Source organism: Lucilia sericata, unplaced genomic scaffold, assembly GCF_015586225.1.
Source record: "Lucilia sericata isolate MDLA Ls3-8-SP2 unplaced genomic scaffold, ASM1558622v1 Contig000652F_arrow, whole genome shotgun sequence".
In the NCBI taxonomy this organism is placed as follows: domain Eukaryota; kingdom Metazoa; phylum Arthropoda; class Insecta; order Diptera; family Calliphoridae; genus Lucilia; species Lucilia sericata.
In genome coordinates, this window is record NW_023994658.1 from 98050 (window position 1) to 117690 (window position 19641).

Below are 19641 nucleotides of genomic sequence, written 5' to 3' on the forward strand. Positions count from 1 at the left end.
TTGGCATAGAAACAAGTCTCTTTCAGGTCCCAAAAGTTACACCAATTACACAAAGGACACATGGTTATATTTGTTTTGTATTCGAGCAAACTTCCTGGCTAAATTAAAACAAAACAATGAATTAATAATTGAGAAATACATACATATGAATAATATGACAATAACTTACACAGGTACATATCCTTGAGCGTAAGCAACGAGTATAGAAAACATATTAAACCCCAACAGCCGCCAACATCAACATGTAGGTGTAGAAACCCAACCAAGCAAAATATAAACCGATTTTAACACCAAAATATTCTTTAACATAATCCAACGGTTGATAACGATACCATTTACTAATGGAAGCCCAGTGTGTACTTAAAGTATACGCATCGTGTGTTTTTCATAGATTTCACCCTAAGGAAGACAGATAGAGAGTAGGTAGAGATTATTTATATTAAATATTTTGTTTTAGTTAAAACTTACATCGTGCAAAGGATAGGCTGCACAATAGACATTCTAGGTCACTAAACGTTCAATGCCAAATGCCATTTCATCTTTATTTTTCGGTGTTAAAACGTTGACGATCCAATATGAATGCACAATACGCGATCGGACAGCAGGTGTAAAAAGTTATCCTGACGTATATCAAATCTGGAAAATTTGTAAAGACATTTCTTTAAATCTTTCTCTGAACTTCTTAAACTAAAGGACTAGAACAGAACTAGAAACGAACTAGAAACAGAACTAGAACAGGACTAGAACAGAAGTAGAAACAGAAACTAGAACAGAGCTAGAACAGAACTAGAACAGAACTAGACAGAACAGAACAGACAGAACAGAAGAACAGAACTAGAACAGAACTAGAACTAGAACAGAACTAGAACAGAACTAGAACAGAACTAGAACAGAACTAGAACAGAACTAGAACAGAACTAGAACAGAACTAGAAACTAGAACAGAAAAGAACACAACTAGAACACAACTAGAACAGAACTAGAACAGGAACTAGAACAGAAACCTAGAACAGACTAGAACAGAACTAGAACAAACATAGAAACTAGAAAGAACTAGAAAGAACTAGAACAGAACTAGAACAGAACTAGAACAGAACTAGAACAGAACTAGAACAGAACTAGAACAGAACTAGAACAGAACTAGAACAGAACTAGAACAGAACTAGAACAGAACTAGACCAGAACTGAACAGAACTAGAACAGAACTAGAACAGAACTAGAACAGAACAAGAACAGAACTAGAACAGAACTAGAACAGAACTAGAACAGAACTAGAACAGAACTAGAACAGAACTAGAACAGAACTAGAACAGAACTAGAACAGAACTAGAACAGAACTAGAACAGAACTAGAACAGAACTAGAACAGAACTAGAACAGAACTAGAACAGAACTAGAACAGAACTAGAACAGAACTAGAACAGAACTAGAACAGAACTAGAACAGAACTAGAACAGAACAGAACTAGAACAGAACTAGAACAGAACTAGAACAGAACTAGAACAGAACTAGAACAGAACTAGAACAGAACTAGAACAGAACTAGAACAGAACTAGAACAGAACTAGAACAGAACTAGAACAGAACTAGAACAGAACTAGAACAGAACTAGAACAGAACTAGAAACAACTAGAACAGAACTAGAACAGAACTAGAACAGAACTGAACAAACTGGAACAGAACTAGAACTAGAACAGAACTAGAACAGAACTAGAACAGAACTAGAACAGAACTAGAACAGAACTAGAACAGAACTAGAACAGAACTAGAACAGAACTAGAACAGAACTAGAACAGAACTAGAACAGAACTAGAACAAATGAACAGAACTAGAACAGAACTAGAACTGAACTAGAAACAGAACTAGAACAGAACTAGAACAGAACTAGAACAGAACTAGAACAGAACTAGAACAGAACTAGAACAGAACTAGAACAGAACTAGAACAGAACTAGAACAGAACTAGAACAGAACTAGAACAGACTAGAAAGAACTAGAACAGACTAGAACAGAACTAGAACAGAACTAGAACAGAACTAGAACAGAACTAGAACAGAACTAGAACAGAACTAGAACAGAACTAGAACAGAACTAGAACAGAACTAGAACAGAACTAGAACAGAACTAGAACAGAACTAGAACAGAACTAGAACAGAACTAGAACAGAACTAGAACAGAACTAGAACAGAACTAGAACAGAACTAGAACAGAACTAGAACAGAACTAGAACAAAACTAGAACAGAACTAGAACAGAACTAGAACAGAGCTAGAACAGAACTAGAACAGAACCAAATATTCGAGAAAAAAATTTTTAAAATCAAATACTTACAAATATTCCTTATCACGACTATAGATGGCAGTAAAACGCTGTGTGCGCCGTGGAAAATAACGTTCATCCACATAAATATGTTTCATGAAAAATGTGAAAATACCTTTAAGACTAGAAAATACACTGCGGGTGGAGCGATTCACTACTGACATGCCAGGTATCTGAATTAAAAAATTTGAGGAAAATATGATATATAAAAAACGGAACTTAAAAAATAATTTTTATTAAAAAAAAACTGAAAAGAAGTGCAACAAAACTTGCCAATCAATCAAAATAAAAGACAAAAACAAAAGCTGAACAAAACAATATTATAGCAAAAGAAATACATTCCCTAAAACTTAAGCACAAGGAAATGAAACTAAAAGCCAAGGATTAAGAAAAACAATATTGATATTTTTTGAATTTTTCGTGTTTGGTTAATGAAACAGAATTTGTTATAAAAAAGTTGTTGGTCTTTTTTGTAGAAATTATAAAACAATGATTCAGACCTTTCTTGATAAATTATTGACTACATTACGTAGACGACTAGTTTGTGATAAATATTTCACGTGCATTTTAACTATAATTAAAAAATATATATAAAATAATAAATAAAAGAAAACTTAACAAGACCATATAAGAAAAATAATAATAAAATCAAGAGTATAAAATCAAAAAACATCATAAAATTAAGATAAAAATTTAAATATAATTTTGACAAACATAATAAAGAAATAAGAATAAAAATTATTTCAACAAAATCTTAATACCTCTTTCATGGGCATACGCAGTTTTAAAATTTCCGCATAACGCCTCAATACCTCCAAGGGGCATGTATCTGTAAAAACAAAAATAACATAATAAACAATTTATACATTTCATCTCTTCACTCTTACCTTAACAAAATATATTTGTTCTTTCTCCTTGCACACCCTCTCAATTTCCAAACCTTCTGCCTCCAAATTGGCCTCAAATACTCTACGCTTTTCGGCATGATCTTCTTCCAGCACCTGATGCTGCTGATCGATTTTATAAACTAAAACAAAATCTATTGATCTCACACCATCATCGAAAAACAATGAGGGATTTTGTTCGTGTTTCTCGAAATAATCATTTGGAGCATTTAATTCAATTTCAGGTGGATCTTCAAATGGTGCTAATTTCGTCATTGGTATAGACGTGGTGGCAGGATTCCGACTGTTGTTATTGCTGTTGCAATTGTTATTATTGTGATGATTGTTGTGATTTGTAAAATTGTGTATAGGTGCGTTTTGAGCAGTATGTGATGACGGTTCGTTATCCGATGATAAAAGTAATGTGGATGTTGTACTGTCTATATAAAAACTGGAAAAGGTTTTGTGGAAAAGAGAAGTTTATATTAATTTATTTTTAAATTGAAGTTGAGAGCTTATTGGTGATTTAACAGAGATGGAGATTTAACACCGTATTCAGTAACTACTGAACTAGAACTAAAATAGAACTAATAGAATAGAACTGAACTAGAACTGAACTATAACTGAACTAGAACTGAACTAGAACTGAACTAGAACTGAACTAGAACTGAACTAGAACTGAACTAGAACTGAACCAGAACTGAACTAGAACTGAACTAGAACTGAACTAGAACTGAACTAGAACTGAACTAGAACTGAACTAGAACTGAACTAGAACTGAACTAGAACTGAACTAGAACTGAACTAGAACTGAACTAGAACTGAACTAGAACTGAACTAGAACTGAACTAGAACTGAACTAGAACTGAACTAAAACTGAACTAGAACTGAACTAGAACTGAACTAGAACTGAACTAGAACTGAACTAGAACTGAACTAGAACTGAACTAGAACTGAACTAGAACTGAACTAGAACTGAACTAGAACAGAACTAGAACTGAACTAGAACTGAACTAGAACTGAACTAGAACTGAACTAGAACTGAACTAGAACTGAACTAGAACTGAACTAGAACTGAACTAGAACTGAACTAGAACTGAACTAGACCTGAACTAGAACTGAACTAGAACTGAACTAGAACTGAACTAGAACTGAACTAGAACTGAACTAGAACTGAACTAGAACTGAACTAGAACTGAACTAGAACTGAACTAGAACTGAACTAGAACTGAACTAGAACTGAACTAGAACTGAACTAGAACTGAACTAGAACTGAACTAGAACTGAACTAGAACTGAACTAGAACTGAACTAGAACTGAACTAGAACTGAACTAGAACTGAACTAGAACTGAACTAGAACTGAACTAGAACTGAACTAGAACTGAACTAGAACTGAACTAGAACTGAACTAGAACTGAACTAGAACTGAACTAGAACTGAACTAGAACTGAACTAGAACTGAACTAGAACTGAACTAGAACTGAACTAGAACTGAACTAGAACTGAACTAGAACTGAACTACTGAACTGAACTGAACTAGAACTGAACTAGAACTGAACTAGAACTGAACTAGAACTGAACTAGAACTGAACTAGAACTGAACTAGAACTGAACTAGAACTGAACTAGAACTGAACTAGAACTGAACTAGAACTGAACTAGAACTGAACTAGAACTGAACTAGAATGAACTGAACTAGAACTGAACTAGAACTGAACTAGAACTGAACTAGAACTGAACTAGAACTGAACTAGAACTGAACTAGAACTGAACTAGAACTGAACTAGAACTGAACTAGAACTGAACTAGAACTGAACTAGAACTGAACTAGAACTGAACTAGAACTGAACTAGAACTGAACTAGAACTGAACTAGAACTGAACTAGAACTGAACTAGAACTGAACTAGAACTGAACTAGAACTGAACTAGAACTGAACTAGAACTGAACTAGAACTGAACTAGAACTGAACTAGAACTGAACTAGAACTGAACTAGAACTGAACTAGAACTGAACTAGAACTGAACTAGAACTGAACTAGAACTGAACTAGAACTGAACTAGAACTGAACTAGAACTGAACTAGAACTGAACTAGAACTGAACTAGAACTGAACTAGAACTGAACTAGAACTGAACTAGAACTGAACTAGAACTGAACTAGAACTGAACTAGAACTGAACTAGAACTGAACTAGAACTGAACTAGAACTGAACTAGAACTGAACTAGAACTGAACTAGAACTGAACTAGAACTGAACTAGAACTGAACTAGAACTGAACTAGAACTGAACTAGAACTGAACTAGAACTGAACTAGAACTGAACTAGAACTGAACTAGAACTGAACTAGAACTGAACTAGAACTGAACTAGAACTGAACTAGAACTGAACTAGAACTGAACTAGAACTGAACTAGAACTGAACTAGAACTGAACTAGAACTGAACTAGAACTGAACTAGAACTGAACTAGAACTGAACTAGAACTGAACTAGAACTGAACTAGAACTGAACTAGAACTGAACTAGAACTGAACTAGAACTGAACTAGAACTGAACTAGAACTGAACTAGAACTGAACTAGAACTGAACTAGAACTGAACTAGAACTGAACTAGAACTGAACTAGAACTGAACTAGAACTGAACTAGAACTGAACTAGAACTGAACTAGAACTGAACTAGAACTGAACTAGAACTGAACTAGAACTGAACTAGAACTGAACTAGAACTGAACTAGAACTGAACTAGAACTTGAACTAGAACTGAACTAGAAACTGAACTAGAACTGAACTAGAAAACTGAACTAGAAACTGAACTAGAACTCAAATAGAACGACTAGAACTGAAACTAGAACTGAAACTAGAGAACTGAACTAGAACTGAACTAGAACTGAAACTAGAACTGAACTAGAACGAACGAGAACTGAACTAGACACTGAATAGAACTGAACTAGAACTGAACTAGAACTTGAACTAGAACTGAACTAGAACTGAACTAGAACTGAACTAGAACTGTGAACTAGAACTGAACTAGAACTGAACTAGAACTGAACTAGACTGAACTAGAACTGAACTAGAACTGAACTAGAAACTGAACTAGAACTGAACTAGAAACTGAACTAGAACTGAACTAGAACTGAACTAGAACTGAACTAGAACTGAACTAGAACTGAACTAGAAACTGAACTAGAACTGAACTAGAACTGAACTAGAACTGAACTAGAACTGAACTAGAACTGAACTAGAACTGAACTAGAACTGAACTAGAACTGAACTAGAACTGAACTAGAACTGAACTACTGAACTAGAACTGAACTAGAACTGAACTAGAACTAGAACTGAACTAGAACTGAACTAGAACTGAACTAGAACTCAACTAGAACTAAACTAGAACTGAACTAGAACTGAACTAGAAATAGAAAAATTTGTATATAACAATTTTCTATATAGTTTCGTTTTCCATCTCTGGAATGAGATGAATGACAAGTGCGAAAATGTATAAGAAATACAAAATATTAGGAGCAAAAAAAAACTTAACGTGTAGGTGCAAATTGAAAATGAAAAAATAAAAAGTTTTAAAATGGTGAATGCAAAATTCATGGTTTTTTAATTATTGTATAGAAAAATTAGTATTTAAGGAAATGTTATATGAAAGCAAAGTTATGGAATTTTGAAAATAGCAAAGGGGTTTGAAAGTTGTTTTGAAAATAAATTTCAGTTGGCAACTGTAGATCCTAAGAGTCACATACTTAATACTAATGTGGACATAATCTTTTGCTTCGATTTTCCTAACATAACAATACCCTCATGAGACAAACAATTAAAAACAATTTCCTTATCAATTAAAAAGTAGCTAATAAGTAAGTATGTGTACTCTATAATTTCAAGATTAATTTTTACGATAACACTTAAAAATCAACACTCATATAAAATTATTAACTAAATACTGACCTAAGGCAATAAACAAAACATGATTATAAATAAGGAATAATTGGTGACATAGTTGGTAATTAAAGAGTATGATATTATTTTCATGCTTTTAAAACAACACTGTTATTATAAAGTTAAAATTGCCATAACATATGGATTCAAACACTTTTATTAATACAAAGCTCTAAGAAGGCAGGACAATCTATAAAAAAATTTGAAAGCGTGCTGAGAAAACATTTAAAAGAAATGTTATGTTCGTTGTTTTCATAAGCGATAACGTCATTTTGTTATAAACAAAAATATAGAAGCAAAAAAAACAGTATTAATGATAAGAACTTTTCAAGGGGGAGAACGATGACCTATTTATTTTATTTGTATTATTTAAAAACCTAATGGCAAGGTGCCTAGTAAAGAGGGGTTGGTTTGTGGGGTTTGTTTCTCTAAAAAGCTTTAAGCATAATATAAAAATATATAAATAACAATGTTAGGCGAAATTGAGAGAAGGAGAGAGAAACATAGAAATATGTTTAATATAGTGAAAAATATGAAAAAAAAAACTAAAAAGAATCTTAATTTTAAAATTTTTCGAGAATATTCCTAGAATTTCAAATTTATATACAACTGTTAAATATAGATTGAATAATGTACAACAGTATTCAAAAACAAATTCTTCAACTTGTATGAATTATAATTCGTCACCACGTTTTCTTAAAAAAAAAATAGAAAGGGAAAAAGTGTATAAGTACTTTAAGTTCAAAATAAACTATAAATGAGTAAACTAGCCACAAAGAAATACGTATATTTATGTTTAAATTTATTTCCGCCAAAAATTTCTCAGACAAAAACAAAGAGAAATATAATTCCTGTCAAAAAAGAGAAAACAACAAAGAATTTTTCACTTTTCTTTTTTTTTATACCCTCTTCAAACCAAATCCCATTATTGCAAAAATCTATAAAGACTGAGAAATACATTTAAACTGTTTGGCTTAAAGTCTTTATAAACTAAAACCATTGTCTGTTATTTAAACACAAATGTTGTTGACTTTTCATCTAGACGGTAATTTACATTAGTGATTGCGAATCTTATTTTAAGATTTTATTTGCAAACTCAAGATGGGTGCGGGAAGGGCGACAATATTAAAATGCGGTTAAAGTCAAGAATAACTGAACAATGTGATGGTGTGGAATAAATTTTTAAACAATGACTTTTTTTACAAAAATATATAAAAACTAGTTCTAGAATGAGTGCAAAAAATGCACTTTTCAGATTCTTGAATTTAATATGTATATGGAACTAATAACTTAACCATTATTTCTAGAACTCTTTTTCTGGAATATTCTTTTAAGAAGTTTTCTAGGAAGCCAATCTTTGTCAGTATAGTTATACATTGGTACTACACTAGTTCAATGGATCGTATACATGTTCTGAAATAACTTTTTGGAACAAATTGGAAAAATAAAGTACGCTTGGACTTCGTAAGAGGGGCATATAAAAGTTTATCATTTCAATTGTAATTTCCTACATTGTAAATTCTGAATCCTTACAGATAGGGAATTCGACTTAACGATGTCCGACTGTCTGATTATCCGTATGTTTGTTGAAAACAAATTTCTGAAGACCTCAGATATCTTCGGGATCTTCAATAATTTGATCACACATTCAGTATAGTCTAGTCTATACTGTAGTCTATAGTGTAATCTATAGTGTAATCTAAAGTGTAGTCTATAGTCTAGTCTATAGTCTAGTCTATAGTCTAGTCTATAGTCTAGTCTATAGTCTAGTCTATAGTCTAGTCTATAGTCTAGTCTATAGTCTAGTCTATAGTCTAGTCTATAGTCTAGTCTATAGTCTATAGTCTAGTCTATAGTCTAGTCTATAGTCTAGTCTATAGTCTAGTCTATAGTCTAGTCTATAGTCTAGTCTATAGTCTAGTCTATAGTCTAGTCTATAGTCTAGTCTATAGTCTAGTCTAGTCTATAGTCTAGTCTATAGTCTAGTCTATAGTCTAGTCTATAGTCTAGTCTATAGTCTAGTCTATAGTCTAGTCTATAGTCTAGTCTATCGTCTAGTCTCATAGTCTAGTCTATAGTCTAGTCTATAGTCTAGTCTATAGTCTAGTCTATAGTCTAGTCTATAGTCTAGTCTATAGTCTAGTCTATAGTCTAGTCTATAGTCTAGTCTATAGTCTAGTCTATAGTCTAGTCTATAGTCTAGTCTATAGTCTAGTCTATAGTCTAGTCTATAGTCTAGTCTATAGTCTAGTCTATAGTCTAGTCTATAGTCTAGTCTATAGTCTAGTCTATAGTCTAGTCTATAGTCTAGTCTATAGTCTAGTCCATAGTCTAGTCTATAGTCTAGTCTATAGTCTAGTCCATAGTCTAGTCTATAGTCTAGTCTATAGTCTAGTCTATAGTCTAGTCCATAGTCTAGTCTATAGTCTAGTCTATAGTCTAGTCTATAGTCTAGTCCATAGTCTAGTCTATAGTCTAGTCCATAGTCTAGTCTATAGTCTAGTCTATAGTCTAGTCTATAGTCTAGTCTAGAGTCTAGTCTATAGTCTAGTCTATAGTCTAGTCTATAGTCTATAGTCTAGTCTATAGTCTAGTCTATAGTCTAGTCTATGGTCTAGTCTATAGTCTAGTCTATAGTCTAGTCTATAGTCTAGTCTATAGTCTAGTCTATAGTCTAGTCTATAGTCTAGTCTATAGTCTAGTCTATAGTCTAGTCTATAGTCTAGTCTATAGTCTAGTCTAGTCTATAGTCTAGTCTATAGTCTAGTCTATAGTCTAGTCTATAGTCTAGTCTATAGTCTATTCTATAGTCTAGTCTATAGTCTAGTCTATAGTCTAAAGTCTAGTCTATAGTCTAGTCTATAGTTTATAGTATGTTCTATAGTCTAGTTATAGTCCAGTCTATATTCTAGTCGATAGTTTAGTCTATAGTCGAGTAGATAGTCTAGACTATAGCCTAGTCTATAACCTTAGTCTAGTCTTAATATACTATGGTGAAGGGTATATAGGATTCGGCATAAACGAACTAACCACTGTTACTTGTTTTTAGTACTAGAACTAGTTTTTTTTTAAATAAATTCTAACATTATTGGAAATTTTTTATCAAATAAATAATTGTCTTTGGAATCTTTAATGGTTTTATTTGAACAAATTTGCAAGATTTTAATTTAAGCAAAAATTCTCGAATAAAATTTCAAAAAAACCATATAAAAAAATTCATAATTTCTTTGTAGCAAATTAAAAATTTGTTATTAAATCAGAATTTCATGGTATACATTTAAAGTTTTTTTTTTTCAACTTCATATAAGCATTTTTACCACAAAATTAAAGAAATAGTAAATTTTAAATATATACAAACTATAAATATTTACCTCAATATTTTGAGATGTTGCAAAAGAAATTATGTTTACAAAATATATTTATAATAAAAGGCGCCTTAAATTGTTCAAAAAATACTCTTCAAAACGTAGGTATTAACTCAACAAGCAAATGATTTAATTTGCTTAAAACTATATTCACAATAAACTAAGAAAAATCAAAAACATTTGCTATTTTTTCTTTTCTTTTTTTGTTATTTGCTCTAGACAATTTAAAAATAACAAGAAAAGAAAAAAAAAACATTTATATTTATTATCTAGTGAACCCGAAGTGTTGTTTAATAATAAAAAATTATTAACACATTTCTTGTTAAATAGAAAATACATAAGAAGTATAAACGTGTAGTCTATGATGAGTCTACACAAACAAATGATTAAGCAAAACTGACAAAAAAAATAAAAGTTTAAAATTGCATAAATGTTTTTAATTCATAAAAGAAATAGCGAACAAAAAAACCAACAAAAAAGGTAAAACAACTGTTGCCTTTTGAATATAAAAAAAGAGAAATAAAAGCAAATATTGATTTAATAAAAACAAATAAAAGAATTTAAGAATTTAATTTTCTTTAAAATCTCAAAAACAATAAATATTTTTAATTAATTCTAAAAAAAAAAAACATATTAAATGAATCATTATAAAAAAACACAATAATAAGTATTAAAATAAATAAAACACTAATAAAAATAAAATAAAACCATTAACATTAACAAACTAAGTTTATAGTTGTAATAATTTTAAGATTTAATTAAATAATGAAAAAATTTTTAAAACTAAAATTAACCTTTAAAAAATTTCCACGCACTTTTTTTTAACACTTCCCCAATCAAAACACTAATATGTACAATTTTCGTAATTATTTTTTGGCAATTTTTTTATTAAATTAATATTGTGTTATTAGGTTAATAGATTTCTTTATTTTTTGTTGCTGTTTTAAGCTTTTTTTTTCAATATAAATTTTGTATATTTTTTAGTATTTTTATTCCATTTTATGCACACACGCAACGTTACCGCGACCTCTGTAGCCACGTCTTTATTGTCTCGCGCTCTTTGCTAATACTGAATATAACTGAATGAACATTTAAATTTTTTTTCTGTTCAAGTGGACTTCCGTCTACTTAGTCTGTCGTTAAATACAAAATATTTTGTTTATATTCAATTGAGAGACTAATGTGGCTGAGTTCTGCATCAGGCATGGAAAATTTAGTACTTTAGTACTTTTTCTGTACCTTTTGACATCCAAGTGCACAGCGATACGCCCAAGACATATTCAGTACTTTTTCTAAATAACAAACTTCTGGTTAGTAATCTGTGGTCCATAGTCTAGTTTAGAGTCTGGTCTATAGTCTAGTTTAAAGATTAACTTTTAGTCGAGTCTAGTATAGTCTATAATCTACACTAAAACTAGTCTATAGTCTACACTAAAGTATAGTCTATAGTATGGTCTACAGTCCAGTCTATAGTCTAGTCTACAGTATGTTCTACAGTCCAGTATAGTCTAGTCTATAGTCTAGTCTATAGTCTAGTCTATAGTCTAGTCTATAGTCTAGTCTATAGTCTAGTCTATAGTCTAGTCTATAGTCTAGTCTATAGTCTAGTCTATAGTCTAGTCTATAGTCTAGTCTATAGTCTAGTCTATAGTCTAGTCTATAGTCTAGTCTATAGTCTAGTCTATAGTCTAGTCTATAGTCTAGTCTATAGTCTAGTCTATAGTCTAGTCTATAGTCTAGTCTATAGTCTAGTCTATAGTCTAGTCTATAGTCTAGTCTATAGTCTAGTCTATAGTCTAGTCTATAGTCTAGTCTATAGTCTAGTCTATAGTCTAGTCTATAGTCTAGTCTATAGTCTAGTCTATAGTCTAGTCTATAGTCTAGTCTATAGTCTAGTCTATAGTCTAGTCTATAGTCTAGTCTATAGTCTAGTCTATAGTCTAGTCTATAGTCTAGTCTATAGTCTAGTCTATAGTCTAGTCTATAGTCTAGTCTATAGTCTAGTCTATAGTCTAGTCTATAGTCTAGTCTATAGTCTAGTCTATAGTCTAGTCTATAGTCTAGTCTATAGTCTAGTCTATAGTCTAGTCTATAGTCTAGTCTATAGTCTAGTCTATAGTCTAGTCTATAGTCTAGTCTATAGTCTAGTCTATAGTCTAGTCTATAGTCTAGTCTACAGTCTAGTCTATAGTCTAGTCTATAGTCTAGTCTTTAGTCTAGTCTTTAGTCTAGTCTATAGTCTAGTCTATAGTCTAGTCTATAGTCTAGTCTATAGTCTAGTCTATAGTCTATCTAGTCTATAGTCTAGTCTATAGTCTAGTCTATAGTCTAGTCTATAGTCTAGTCTATAGTCTAGTCTATAGTCTAGTCTATAGTCTAGTCTATAGTCTAGTCTATAGTCTAGTCTATAGTCTAGTCTATAGTCTAGTCTATAGTCTAGTCTATAGTCTAGTCTATAGTCTAGTCTATAGTCTAGTCTATAGTCTAGTCTATAGTCTAGTCTATAGTCTAGTCTATAGTCTAGTCTATAGTCTAGTCTATAGTCTAGTCTATAGTCTAGTCTATAGTCTAGTCTATAGTCTAGTCTATAGTCTAGTCTATAGTCTAGTCTATAGTTAGTCTAGTCTAGTATAGTCTAGTCTATAGTCTAGTCTATAGTCTAGTCTATAGTCTAGTCTATAGTCTAGTCTATAGTCTAGTCTATAGTCTAGTCTATAGTCTAGTCTATAGTCTAGTCTATAGTCTAGTCTATAGTCTAGTCTATAGTCTAGTCTATAGTCTAGTCTATAGTCTAGTCTATAGTCTAGTCTATAGTCTAGTCTATAGTCTAGTCTATAGTCTAGTCTATAGTCTAGTCTATAGTCTAGTCTATAGTCTAGTCTATAGTCTAGTCTATAGTCTAGTCTATAGTCTAGTCTATAGTCTAGTCTATAGTCTAGTCTATAGTCTAGTCTATAGTCTAGTCTATAGTCTAGTCTATAGTCTATAGTCTAGTCTATAGTCTAGTCTATAGTCTAGTCTATAGTCTAGTCTATAGTCTAGTCTATAGTCTAGTCTATAGTCTAGTCTAGTCTAGTCTATAGTCTAGTCTACAGTCTAGTTTATAGTCTAGTCTTTAGTCTAGTCTACAGACTAGTCTATAGTCTAGTCTACAGACTAGTCTATAGTCTAGTCTAGACTATAGACTACACTATAGACTAGACAATATATTAGTCTAGACTATAGACCAGACTATATACAATGCTATAGACTAGACTATACTATAGACTAGACTATATACTAGACTACACTATAGACTACACTATAGGCTAGACTATAGACTAGACTATAGTCTAGTCTAGGCATTTACTATTTTAATTTTGAAACCTTTATTAATTCAGTACTTTTCAATATATAAAATTTTTGGTTTTTTGGTAAAAGTTAGTACTATTTCAATATTCAAATATCCCATGCCTGCAAAGTTTGTAGTTTTAAAAGAGAGCATTAAAACAAGTACAACAAAATTATTCATAAATTCTCAGCGTATGTAGTATTTCTTATTAAATATATATATTTTCTTTACTCATAACACAAGATCGCTAATTATGTTTGAAAATATTTTGATGTAATTTATGTTCTCTAAAAAGTACGTACATTTCATAACAGAAGTAAACATAAAACAGATTTAAGTCAATAAATAAAATACAGGGTAATAAAGATAAGAAATACATAGTGTAAAAGGTAGTTAGATGTGAATAAAAAGCTTATAACTCAAAATCTGTTGGAATCAAAGCTAATAATTGATATAATATATTGGTCGACAAATATAGGTGAAAGATTTAAAAACTAATTCAAATTGTTTAAAATTCAAATTTTCGCAGTAGATGTCTTATCATAATAATTTATATTTTTAAATTAAAATTTTATAAAAATTTTTTAAAAAAACATTTTTTGGTTTGAAAAGTATTGCTTATAGTAGCTAGAACCAAAGTATAACGCTAGAACTATTATTAGAAATGAAATTTATTATGTTCCAAAAAAGTATTTGGTCTGGTCCAGTACTCGTCAGATTTGTAAGATGTAATTAGAAATAGTCTGAACTAAACAAAAAAACTGCATAATCTTAAAAAAAAATATCATTTTAAATCTAGCTAGAACTGGAAGAATTCTATTATTTATGATGCATTTAAAAAAATAAATCTTTTTATGATTTATTATGAAATTATATTGTAATTGTCATTAGCTAATGACATATTTTTTAGCAATCTATTATAAAAGAAAGATAATTTTAACAGTCCCCATTGTTAAGATAACAAGAAAAAAAGAAAACTAATGCAAGCATTTCACAGTAAAAGTTTGAGTAATGATAATAAAGTTAAATTAAAAAAAAAATACTTTAGAAATTTTATAAAATTCTATAGAAGTTTTATTTTATTGTAGCATTAGCGGAATAATAATTAAAAGCGGACTTTGCAATTTCTTTACTCATTTGATTAACGTAATAATTATTCGTTTAAGCGTTACATGTGTATAGAAAACTCTGCTTAAATTTTATCCGGAAGCTGCAGTTTAGTTACTGATCTATTTACTTAGCACCCAGTTTTATTTGGAATGTTTTTCCCCTTTGTTGTCGATGGTAACAATTAAAAGCAGGTTTTTTTATAAATAACATTATACAGCTTCCAATTTTGTAAACTTTTTTTTACTCTTATTATTGCCGATACAAAGTTTAAAATATACTAGATGGACATAGCAATAGATCGAAACAAAAAAGTAATACAAAACACGCAAGAGAGTAAATTGGGCTAAAAGCGAATTTATTATGCTCTACAACAGGAGTATATAGGATTAATTTGGAGGATTTTGTAAGGGTACTAGCTATACTAAGGGAGGGTAATTGAAAAATTCAATACGATTTGTTCGTGGACCAAAATGCATTAATTTAAAAATTGCGGCTTTCAGTATCAATAAAAGACTAAAAATGACAAACAGACGGGACTACATAGATGTCTCACTTGGAAGAGAGTAAAAAGTTCCATTACATTTTAACGGTTACAAACTTTAACACAAACCCATAATAACCTCCTCTCCACTATAAAGTTTAAACACTAAAGAAAACCCAAAACACACACACACTCACCTGTCAGCTGTATTGGCGTTTGTCATTGACAGCGACGGCTGCCTATGTGAATCATGAACAGCTGGAGTAACCTCATCAACTATCGTATGAAATTCATGAGCACGACGACCGGCATCTAAATTTAAACGTTCACCTTCAATAAACATGCTAGCAACAGTTTTCGTACTATCCACACTTTTACGTGTCCAGGGAGAGCGACTATATCTTCTGCGACCAGCTGAGCTAGAACGACGTTTAGCTTCTCTTTCTCTATTAAGTCGCTCTATAAGTTCCATGTCAAGGGGGGCCAAAGGAGCGGTATAGGGAGGCTCAAATGTTGTAGACTCTTCATCTTCCTCACCCTGGTTGTCATTTACATTTTGGTCAATTTTCTCATTAGTTTTAGCCGGTTCTTCTTCTAGTAGTTTTTTTGTTTCTTCTTCCTCATGTTCTTCCACAGCTGTTGATTTGTTTACATTTTTGTTTACTATTTCTGCTGAAGGTTCATTTTGGTCAGCATCAATCACAACAACAATATTTATGTCATTGCCATCTTCTCTTTGTTCGAGCAATTCTACTTCTTCGTTTCTCTGTTGATTTTTTAGGGGGAATTCACTTTCATCTTTGTCATCTTCATCACCTTTCCCATCTTCATTATCATCTTGTGCTGCTGTTACGGTGTTTGTGTAATTATTATAATTTTCTTTTTCTAAAATTAGAACAATTTGGCATTTTTTTGTTTTTACTTATAAAAAAAATTTGATTTTTGCACAAAAATATTTCATTTACGCACCCATTTTGTTTTCTTTACAAAATAATTACACTTTTTTGTAATATATTAAAAAAAAAACTAAACTTTTTTGTTTAACTATAGGCCATGTATGGTTATTTCTTTTTTTGCAATATGTTATGTTAAATATCAATTAATTGTTGTAACAAAACTTTGTTATGAAATCGTTAAACATGTTTATTTCTTTCTCTGAAATTCGCAAATTTAAAGGGTTTCTTATAAAAATAAACAGATTTTATATTAGATAATTATATTACACATTTTATTTTTTAATTATTTTTATTGTATACGTATTTTTAATTACAAAATAAACGAAACTAACACTACTTTGTTGTTCAACTTTTCAGCAATAACTGATTTTTTTCACTCGACATGCTTAGAAATCATTCACAATAGTGTAAACAAAAAGAGATAAGAAAAATCTTATAAGATGGCAGCAGTGTTGCCAACATTGGTCAAGCAAAACGCGCGCAAAAAAATTAAAAAGGGGTAAAAAAGCGTAATTTTCTAACTGAAAATGGGTAAAAAAGCACTAACGTTTTTTAGTCAAATATTGTTTATTTTAATAAAAATTGCACATTATTTCGCTCATTTCCTACAAGACTCCAAAATTCGTTTTTTAAAACATTGACTACAAAACAAAACATGCGTCATACTAAAGTCTTTCATCTGTGTGAGTTAGATTTTTAGTAACGTAAGAACTAAAACTAATGTTTGACGAATATTAGATAAATAAGATGAGAAATTTTCAAATTCCTTGATTTGTTTAAAAGTTATTTTAAAAATAGTAAAATGTCATTAAACATTCAAACTGACAGGCACACTACCAACTGGCGAACCGATGTAACTACACCCAAATTGTAAAATTGTGTGAAATATATTTTTTTTGCAAAATCTATATATATTATTTTTAAGTTTATATATCGATACCCATAAAATTTTGTACATAGATTTTGTTTTGTTGGTCAGTTATATCGTCATAAAATTCGGAATAAAGAATTATAATAAAAATCTTTTTATTGCGAGTACAACGATGAAGTAATCATGGAGGCTTTATATATTAGGGATAGGTTCAATTGTGTAAAAAAATTGTATAAAACTTATTTTTTGTCAATTTTCATCGCTGTACTCATATTTTTAAGGGGACCTTAATAGGGGGTAGGGTAGGTTACCGAAAAATCCGAATTAAATTCGGTAGGAAGATTACGTTTGTATAAAAGTTGTTTATTTCGAATTTCTCCGCTATACTCGTATTTTTAAGTCAGTAAAGAGCGTTAAAATCAATTTTTGAAGGTGACCATATGTGGGGGTAGGGTCAATTATGGACCGATTGCCTTAAAATTTGCTAGAGAGATTTTGGCTTATATAAAACATATTTATGTCGAATATTTTTAAGTCGGTAATGAGTATTAATGTCATTTGGTAGAGAAATTTTGATGCATATAAAAGTTACTTATGTTGAATTTCAACGCTGCACTCATAGGGAGACCTTATTTGGGGGTAAGGTCAGTTATGGACCAATTCCCATAAAATTTGGTAGAGACATTTTGCCTTATATAAAACTTATTTATGCCGAATTTCATCGCTATACTCGTATTTTTAAGTCAGTAATGACCGTTTAAATCATTTTCTGAAGGAGACCTTATATGGGGGTAGGCTCAATTATAGACCTATTTCTATAAAATTTAGTAGAGATTTTGGCTTATATAAAACTTACTTATGTTGAATTTCATCGCTATACTCGTATGGGGGGTAGGGTCAATTTTGGACCGATTCCCATAAAATTTGGTACAGAGATTTTGACGCATATAAAACTTATTTATGCCAAATTTTATCGCTATACTCGTATGTTTAAAACAGTTGTGACTGTTAAAGCTGTTTTTCGGGGGGTCACTTGTATGGGGGATATGCGAAATTGCGGACCCATATTGCCCATTTGCCATACCAAACAAACCTTACCTATAAGAAATATTTGTGGAAAAATTTAACTCGCTTGCTCTTTCCGATCTAACCCTATCGTGCTTTCAACAGACAGACGGACGGACAGATGATCAGACGGATGGACATGGTTAGATCGGCTTAGAATTTAATAAGGACCCAAAATATATATACTTTTGTGGGTCTACGACCAATATTTCGATGTGTTACAAACGGAGTGACAAAATCAATATACCCCACTCATCTTTTTTGATGGTGGGTATAAAAAGCACTAAATGCACTGTCATAAAATTAGAAAGCACCACTGTAGTGCCTTTTTGAAAAAAGGCACCATGAGCAAAATTTTCCGCGTTTGGCACAACAAAAGGCACCGCAAATAGTGCTAAAAGCACTAAGTTGGCAACACTGGATGGCAGTTGCCGCTAATTTACGATTTGTTATATACATAAATTGACAGCATTGGTTATGAGCGAATTGTTTTTTTACACAGAGTTTGACAGTTTAGGTATAAATTTATGTAAACAATGTTGATTTAAGCTCACTTTTTCTGAATCCACTGTGAGATTAGCAAAACACAACAGTGTTGCCATGTATAAACAAATAAATGTTCCTAAAAGCACAGAAATTTCCAAAATTATGAAAATCGTGATAAATTATAAATTTTAAGAATTATTAGGAGATTGCGGAATTAATTCCATATTTTGTTTCCTTAAAAAAATGTAAACCCAACGGAATCGATAAAAAGTTTTTTGTGTTTGGAAAGGGGAATACAACTTTAAACTACTTACTTAAACCGAAAATAGGAACTCAAATTACGAATTCAATATCGATCAGAATATAAATGAATCGGATAATATATCAATTTATATTTAATTGCTAAATTTTACATCAATTCCAATAATTTGATAAATTTTCGTTAGACTCAAAGAGCTGTGTGGTTATATCAATATCCCAGCAAAAAATAATTGATGTCATACTTTACAAACGACATCTTAATCACATCTAAAAATGCGATTGCATACTTTTCAAACATATACTTACAAATTAAAACACAGTTAAAAATGAGAAAAGAGTTGTAGAAAAGTCACTACAAACAACATATTCGAAGTACTTCAAATTTTAATGAAAAACCAATGAAATTTACATAAGCGTTTCATTGAAAGAATGTGGTTTATTTTTGACATACAAATATCGGATTTTTACAGCTTCTAAAGATAAGATTAGATGTAGTTCAAAGTTGTCAAAAATGAACAACATCCCTCCAATGACACGCTAATGTAAAATTCATAGGTTTTTCACCTGAATTTGAAGCACT

General features: G+C 30.9%; 1 protein-coding gene across 1 annotated transcript in view; it reads right to left on the reverse strand.

Moving 5' to 3' along the window:
* The window catches only part of LOC119607065 (anoctamin-1), a 28910-nt gene extending 12163 nt beyond the window's left edge, over positions 1 to 16747 (reverse strand). Inside the window, 11 exon segments of the mRNA XM_037960804.1 lie at positions 2 to 90; positions 172 to 223; positions 226 to 369; positions 372 to 399; positions 469 to 614; positions 617 to 636; positions 2327 to 2487; positions 2815 to 2885; positions 3063 to 3649; positions 15620 to 16307; positions 16392 to 16747. Of these exon segments, the coding sequence (XP_037816732.1) occupies positions 2 to 90; positions 172 to 223; positions 226 to 369; positions 372 to 399; positions 469 to 614; positions 617 to 636; positions 2327 to 2487; positions 2815 to 2885; positions 3063 to 3649; positions 15620 to 16307; positions 16392 to 16395 (1990 nt within the window). The 5' untranslated portion in view covers positions 16396 to 16747.
* Positions 16748 to 19641: the final 2894 nt, after the last annotated feature.